The sequence below is a fragment of the Trichechus manatus genome, unplaced genomic scaffold (assembly GCF_000243295.1).
Source record: "Trichechus manatus latirostris isolate Lorelei unplaced genomic scaffold, TriManLat1.0 scaffold00109, whole genome shotgun sequence".
Classification (NCBI taxonomy): Eukaryota; Metazoa; Chordata; class Mammalia; order Sirenia; family Trichechidae; genus Trichechus; species Trichechus manatus.
Window position 1 is genome coordinate 9,896,108 of NW_004444045.1, and position 8,295 is coordinate 9,904,402.

An 8,295-nucleotide genomic window follows, 5' to 3' on the forward strand; every position below is an offset into this window, starting at 1 on the left:
ACTCTTTTGGTGAAGTCTTTTGAAGAGCATAGGTGTTTGATTTTTAGAAGATCCCAGTTATCTAGCTTATCTGTTGGGGTTCGTGCGTTGATGGTTATGGTTTGTATCCTGTTAATGCCATGTATTAAGGCCTGAAGTGTTGGTCCTGTTTTTTCTTCTTCCATAGGGTTTTTTTGGCTGTCATCTTTACAGAAGCAGTTTGCCAAGCCTTCCTTCTGTGACTCCACTGCATGCGTTTGAACTAGCAACCTTTAGGTTAGCAGCTGATTGCAAACTGCTTGTGCCACCCAGATACCTAGGAGAGTATTAAAATGGTAGGGATACACAAGAGTGCTGAGAACATGAAATTGTGGGGGCTGCAGGGAGAGGAAGTATAGGAAAATAAAAACTCTGAAAAGAAAATGAGATAGCGTAAAAGATATTTCTTCTTTCAAAATGTCAAGGGCTAACTCCACCTTCAGAAAATGGTCGAAAACACTATTTTATACCCTTTATTCCTTTGTATCTCTTTATTTCTCTGTTCTTCGAACTCAGAATGTAGGCTAGTTATACTATGGTTGCAACAAGCTTTTGTAAAAATAATTTGGGAACAAAGCAACTGTAGCATTAGAATTCAGAGTGCAAAGTCCCCAAGAAACAAACAGAAAACTCCAGATAACTGATTACAAATAAACTTTGGGGACACGTGTCCTTAAGTTAAGAACTGCCATTATGGGCAACAAAAAGTGAATGACTGGGATTATATGTAGCTGAGATGACCCACTTTATCCTTTTTCACATAGTTATTTTTGAACCAGAGAAACATTGTTAAAATGTTAGTTTAAAACCACAGCCACATATAAATTAACCCTCCCACACATTTGAAGACCTAGAATATAGCCATGATAAATAATTCTCAGAGCCAAAATATTATAAAATTTCTTAGTCAAAAATTTTCTTCACCTTTCTGTTTTGATGGTAAGATCATAAAAATTTATAGCTTATAGTAAAGTATCTACTAACATGTAATCGTAAATATTTCATTGAATTACGCAATGTTCAAAGGCGGATTTGGGGGCACAGCATTAAAAGGTTAAAAAGTACCCGAACCTGAAGGTATAGCTAACTGTGCGTGGATCTTGGTCTTCCCAGTTTATCAAAGTCAGAGCTATGTGACTTTGGTGAGGTTTTTAGCTTCTCTGATCTTTAGTTCAGTTTCTTTAAAGTGTTGATGGCAATACCAACCTCCCTGGTTTGTAGTGAGGATTAAGTGATGGAGTATATGAAATACCTGGCTCATAATAGGTACTCAGTGTCAGTTTCCTCCTTACTTTACAGATTTTTACTACATATTGACCGTGGCTCATCCTATGGAAATGTTCTCTAAAATTATCCTTATTAGTGGAATATGGATATAATTATATAAAATTTTTATTAACATACAGTTTTCAGATCTTTGAGGTAGCTCAGGACTAAGCACGGTACAGTCTGTTTAACAAAAGTTTGTTGTTATAATGAAGAATCAACAGACAGTTGATTCTACTTTTACTAAGCACTGATCAGGTAATAAGTGACACCAGTGACAAAATTCCTGTCACAGCATCTCACAATTTAATGAACTTTCTATCCTATTAAGTATTTAATACAAAGCTATGTGTAAACATCACAACAAATATGTTGACATAGAAGAGTTTCAAACTTTCAAAGAGTTTGATTCTTAATTTTGTGATAGTCGCGGCAGACAGGGGAAGTAGAAAAGTTTGAAGAGTCATTGATATATAAATTACATAAATGAAACCAGGTTTTTCTCCATTCCATCATTTTGTTTTATTTCACCTAGGCAGAACATTGTATACATATATAGCCATCTTTTCTCTATATGCAAGGTTTTGCATACAATTCCACCCAAAAGCTCAAATTTTTCTCTTAGGTAGATTTAGTTCATAATGCACATATAAAATGAAATCGATCTGTTCTTAATTCTGTTTTAATAAGGACATGTACTCAAATGAATGAAATCACATGATCTCCTCAAGAATGATTTTGGACTCTAAGCACTTATTAAGAACATTTATTGTTGCCTATTAAATTTGACACGGAGCCCTGGTGGTGCAGTGGTTAAGCACTTGGCTGCTAACCAAAAAGTTGGCAGTTTGAACCTACCCAGCTGCTCAGTGGGAGAAAGACCTGGAGATCTGCTTGCATAAAGATTACAGCCTAGGAAGCCCTATGGGGCAGTTCTACTCTGTCACATGGGATCTCTAGGTCATATCAACTAGATTGCTCCCAATAACAACACCAACATTAAATCGGACATTTTGAAATTAATTTATATAGATAATGGAACATACAGACTTGTATTTTCTGGAAGTATACTGCCAACAACATTGTACTGATTCATCTTCAGGCAATCCAGTGGTGTGAAGACTTTTAGCAATTGCAGTTTGAGTGACTTTGAAAATTTCATTTCAAATGTGGGTGCCAGATGTCTTCAGAATAAGCCACAAATGCAAGTAAGGGCTTCAGTCTGTGGCAACCGCAAAGTGGAGGCAAATGAAATCTGTGACTGTGGTTCTGAAAAAGTAAGTCTAATAACTGGAAAAACTGACTAATAGCTTTACTGTTTTAGTTCATCTTTTTTGTCATAAATGTTAGGTATCTCATATATGACTGAGTATACAATGCAAAATATTGAAGCTAAGTGATATTGAGGTTGCAATACACATAAGAATATACTGTCTAGATTTTATCGATTGAAGAGTTTTGAAGAAATTTAAAATATACTGCAAAAAAGCTATTGTTCCTGGGAAAAAAAGGAGAGTCTAGAATGAACTTTTGGGTTCTAGGCTAAATGCATAAGATCTTTCCAAACCTCTGCATAACTTTTGGACATTTGATAAAATGTTTTATTGAAGATGAATATGTTAGCAGCTCATCACGTGCCCCTTAGGCTATTCCTTCACAATGGGATCAGTGGTATTGTGAGGGAATCTGTGTTAATATTGCGGTCTGCACATTGAGTGATTTTGATTATTCATTTAGATAGGGAAGACCAGAAAATACAACAAATGCAAAAAATCTAGGGAAGGATGCTTCTTGAGAATTCAGTATTTGCAGGATTGCAGCAGATATCATGATTTTAAGATAGAAACAATATTAGAGTTTGCTACAAACATGGATCTGAATGTACTTGTACCTACATCAGACTATTTTAATTACTATGCTTTTGTTTTATAGTTTCCCATTTAGTAGAACAAGTCCACCCTCCTTACTCTTCGTCGTTTTTTAAAGATCAATTTAATTGAAGTATAATCTACATAAAATAAAATGCACCCACTTGTAAGCGCAGAGGTCGATGAGTTTTGACAACCCAGACCCAGGGAGGCCAGGCTCTTCAGCTGAGCAGCACAGCTCAGCCAGCCAAGGGGCGGGGTGTTGGGGCAGCACATGGGGCTAGATGGATGGGAGAAAGGAAGGAAGGAAGGCAGAAAGAGAGAAGAAACAACACCGAAAAAAAAAAAAAAGAAAAGAAAAAAAACAAAACAAAACAATAAATAAAAGGGTGCTGAGGGAGCTGGTGACAGTGGCACAGACCCGGGGAGGCCATGTGCAGTGATTCTCCAGCCCAACAGTGCAGCATGGTCCCTAGAGAAGGGACGAGGGTGGTGCACAGGGCAGGGTAGGTGGGAGAATGGAAAAAAAGGAAAGGAGAGAGTGAGCAGAAACAGGAAAAAAGAAAAAGAACAAAGCAAACAAAAAAAAATCACAACCCATCAAGAAGGGGAGGGATGGCACATGGGGCTAGCTGGGCGAGAGAAAGAAAAGGAAGGGAGGGAGCGAGAGAAGCAACAAAAAAAGCCAAAAAACAATATCAAAAAACAAACAAACAAATAAAAAAATGTTGCTGAAGTGTTGGCTGGTGGGGACAGGGTGGACCCCAGCAGCAGTGAGCTTGTGTCACTCCGGCTGAGCAACCATGATCCTTTGGAAAGTGGCAGAGGCTACATAGAGGGAAGAAGGGTGGGGGGTGGCAAAGCATGTATCCCTGGTTACCCGGTGCTCTGTCTCCTGTTGAGAACACTGTGAAGTTGCCTTCCTGTATCTCCTGTACGCAGTCCTTGGTGGCTGAGGTCCAAGATGGCAAATCTGCGTGGCAGTGAGCTGGGATCTCTCCAGCTGAGTCTGTGGCCTGCTTGGAAAGTGGTGGAGGCCTGGTACAGGGAAAGAGGGTGAGGGTGGGAAATTGTGTGTACCTGGTTACCAGGTGCTGTGTCTCCTGTTGGGAGCTCCGTGCAGTTGGCCTTTCCGCACTCCCCGTCTGTGTTTCTTGGTGGCTGTAGTCTAAGATGGTGAATCCGTGCCATGTTAGCTGGTAGGGGATCTCCACTCCATAGCTCTCCTTGTTTTCTGTTCTCTGTTTCTTATTCCATTTGGTGCTTAATCCAGTTCTTTATTCCTTCATTTGGCTCTTAGGGTTCCAGGATTGATGTTTGTATCTGTTTTACTTAGCTTTTTGGATCTTTGCTGCAGAGGGATGGCATGGCGCTTCTGTCTATAGTGCCATGTTGGCGCTGCCTGAAAATATTTTTATTTTATCTTCTTTTTTTAAAGAGAAGTTTATCGGTTATAGAATTCTATGCTTATAGTCCCTACGTCCCCTTGGAGTTCTGTAAAGAGGAAATTCTATTGTCTTCATGCTTTCATTGTTTCAGATTCGAAGTCAGTGGTAGTTCTTAACCTTATTTTCTTGTACGTAATTTTTTTCCCTTGGCTGTTTTCAAGATATCCTCTTTATCTTTGGTTTTAAGCAGTTGACTCTGAAGTGCATAGGTGTGATTCTCTTCATATTTGTGCTACTTGAGGTTTGATTAGTTTCTTGGCTCTGTTGAACTTTAGTTTATGTCAAATTTGGAAAATTTTCAGCCATCTTTTTTTATATATATATTTTTCCACCTCCACCTTCTCCCTCCTCCCCCCACAACATTCTGGGACTCCAATCACACAAATATTAGACTGCTTGATACTGCCCTATAATTCACAGAGTCTTTTTTTTTTTTTTTTGGCGTTTACTCTCTTCTGTTTAAATAGATTTCATTGCTGAATCTTAAAGTCCATTTAAGTTTTTTCTAAAGTGTCCAGTATGCTTTTAAACTCATCTAGTGAGTTTTTTAAATTTTAAAACAGAAAACCAAACCCGTTGCCATCGAGTCAATTCCAACTCATAGTCACCCTGCAGGACAGAGTAGAACTGTCATTTTCTATTTTAGATATTGTATTTTTCAGCTCTATAAATTTCATTTGATTTTTCTTTAGTTTTCATTTCTCTTTTCGTTATGTTCATATTTTACCACAAATCCTTGAATATATTTATAACAGCTGTTTTAAGATCTTGTCTGTTAATTCTATCATTTCTATAATTTATGGGTCTTATTCTATTGACTGATTTTTTCACTTGGTTACAGGTCACATTTCTTTTGCTTTTTATCATGTGTGATTTTTAAAAATTGAATACTATCTCTTCTGACCGTTATGCTATTTAATGTCTGAATTTATTTGTTCTCCTTTGAAGAGTATTAGACTATGTTCTGGCCACATTTAAGTTACTTGTTGACCACCTTCCTCTTTCTGAAGCTTATCTTTAAGACTTTTTAGAGTATTTTCTCTCTCTAGAGTTAGTTTTACCCTATATTAAAGCAAAACTCTTCTAAGTCTGTACTGAACGCACTGGCTGTTCAGTGAGGACTCTCCATTCTCGCTTGTCAGAACCTAAATGTTTCGTAGCCGATATGTCCTGGGGTTTTTCAGCTTTCAGCATCCTGGAAGTTACTTTTTCCCTTCCTAGTTTTTCTTTGTTATATTTGTACAACTCAAACAAAGGCTCAAGATGACCCCTAATCAGAATTCTGGATCTCTTTCTTTATGTGGCTTCTGGTTAACCAATAATCTCCTCCACTAAGTCAGCCACCTCAGACTCCCATTCTCTGTCTTCTCAGGTCAATGAGATCATTATGCTCTGCTTGGGAAAATACCTCTAGGCAGAAAGCTAGTGATTTAAGGCTTACTTCATTTGTTTCTCTTCTTTAAGGGATCACAATCCTGCTTTACTTGTTATCTAATTTCAGAAAAAAGTTGCTTCATATATTTTGCCCAGTTTTCTAATTGGGTAGGAGCATAATTGTGGCACCAGTTACTTTATTCTGACCTGAAATAAAAGTCCTACTCTAATATTTATTGTTTAGAGATGCTGAACTCTATAAACATTAACGGCATTTATCTCCTTCCCCAAATCTCAAAAAATAAGCCCAGAAAATATAGGCCCTCGTAAAACTTATATTATTGTCTTCTTGTATTTTTACCTGTACATCCACTCATTCATAGGAATGTGGGCCTGATAGCTGTTGTAATCCTAGTACTTGTGTATTGAAACCAGGAGCACACTGTCATACAGGATTATGCTGCAAGAACTGTCAGGTAAGACTTAAGTTTATAATCATCTTCCAAATTATATCATTCTACTAACATAAAGCTACTTTAGAACACTTAGAATTACAGCTGTATGCCAAAGAAAATTACTTTTCAAATAAAGAAAAGGATATTAAGTTTAAGATCAAACATATGGTTTTGAGAACATTTGCTGGCTTGGGGCCTCCTTCTGTTACCATTCTCACTAATTTGATACTGCTGTTCCTTAAGCCATGATTGAGAACCAATATAGTATTTTTCCATACAGCATATCTCCATTAAAATGGACTGTTTTCATTCACTCTATTCAATATTTATATTTTTATAAATAAAAATGTTCTTATTGATGGTAATAGATGTCTGTGGTTTTGTAGTTGAAATATACAGCAGTTTTCCATAACTGTGTAAAGAATGAAACTCACTAGAGGGAACTCTTTCCAAATGCTACATGTTAGCACAAAATTTAAACTGTGGTCACTTGACCGAAAGATCACGTTAGCTTAAATAGTGAGGATGTTACCTCACTGCCCCATGTTTTCCTTTTCAGTTCTTCCGGTATATTTGTCACAAGTTCTTCACAGTAAAATCTCTTGTGATGGTTAATTTTTTGTTAACTTGGCTAAGTTATGGTTCCCAGTTGTTTAGTCAAACACTAGTCTAAATACTGTTATGAAGTAGTTACCATACTAGTTGCCATTGAGTTGACTCCGACTCATTGTGACCCCATGTGTGTCAGAGTAGAACTGTGCTCCATAGGGTGTTCAGTGGCTGATTTCTCAGAGGTAGATCACCAGGCACCTCCGGGTGGACTCAAACTTCCAGCCTTTCAGTTAGCAGCTGAGCATGTTGATCATTCGCACCACTCAGGGACTCCTATGAAGTAGTTACATATGATTAATCACGTGTACCCTCCACAATGTGGCTGGGCCTCATCTGCTCAGTTGAAAGGCTTGAAAGCATAAAAGGAGTTTCCCTAGGGTGTATTCTGCCTCTAGACTATAATTAGACATTTTTCCAAAACTCCCTCACTCTTCCCATCGCATGACCTATGAGTTTCGGGACACAAGACTATAGGAATCTCTAGCCTGTCACCTGATCTACAGATTTTGGACTTGCCAGCCCCTACAACTGCATGATCCAATTCTTTGAAATAAATCTCCCTTTCTCTCTCTCAATATATACATATATTGGTTCTGTTTTTCTAGAGAACCTTGACTAAGATGTTTTAGTACTGAGATTGGTTCTAGAGGAACAGAATCTTAAGCATGAGTTTTCTGAATTGGTTTTGGGTTTTCTGGAATTGGTTTGCAAATCTGGTTAAATTTAAAGGCACTAATGGCTCTATTTCCAGTAGTAAAGAGGGCACTGATAGTCCATGATGTGATATGGCAATAGAGATACACAAAAATCACCATTGAATACACCTAATCAAATATGACAAGGCTCTGAGTAATCATGTATTTGATACTTAGAATATTTTTGTCAAACTGATGAGTATAATGAGATTTGCTTGTTGCTCTTACTTTTGCTGGACAAGGTGGTTTTTGCTTGAATAATTGTTGACCTTTTGGTCTCATGTTGACGGTTTTTAAGTAGAACACTGATCTTATGGGTAAAGTCCTTTATTCTGTGTGTCACTCCACTGTTTTGCTAAAAGGTGATCTCAGGGGATAGGCTTGGTTTTAAGTTTAAAGCATGTCTCAGAGTGATAGTCTCAGGGAATCTTCTGTTCTCTACTGTTCCAGTTTGTCTGGCTGTTTTTTTTTTTTTTTTTTTTTAAATAAGAATTTGAGTTCTGCTCTTCATTTTTTTGCTATTCTATCTGGGACCATCTATTGTAACCTGGTCAGTATG

At 37.6% G+C, this 8,295-nt stretch overlaps 1 protein-coding gene across 1 annotated transcript in view; it reads left to right on the top strand.

Moving 5' to 3' along the window:
• The window catches only part of ADAM32 (ADAM metallopeptidase domain 32), a 149,165-nt gene that overhangs the window by 93,355 nt on the left and 47,515 nt on the right, over window positions 1–8,295 (top strand). The window contains exons 13-14 of the mRNA XM_004383432.1: window positions 2,387–2,561; window positions 6,358–6,450. Of these exons, the coding sequence (XP_004383489.1) occupies window positions 2,387–2,561; window positions 6,358–6,450 (268 nt within the window). The remainder of the gene's footprint in view (window positions 1–2,386; window positions 2,562–6,357; window positions 6,451–8,295) is intronic.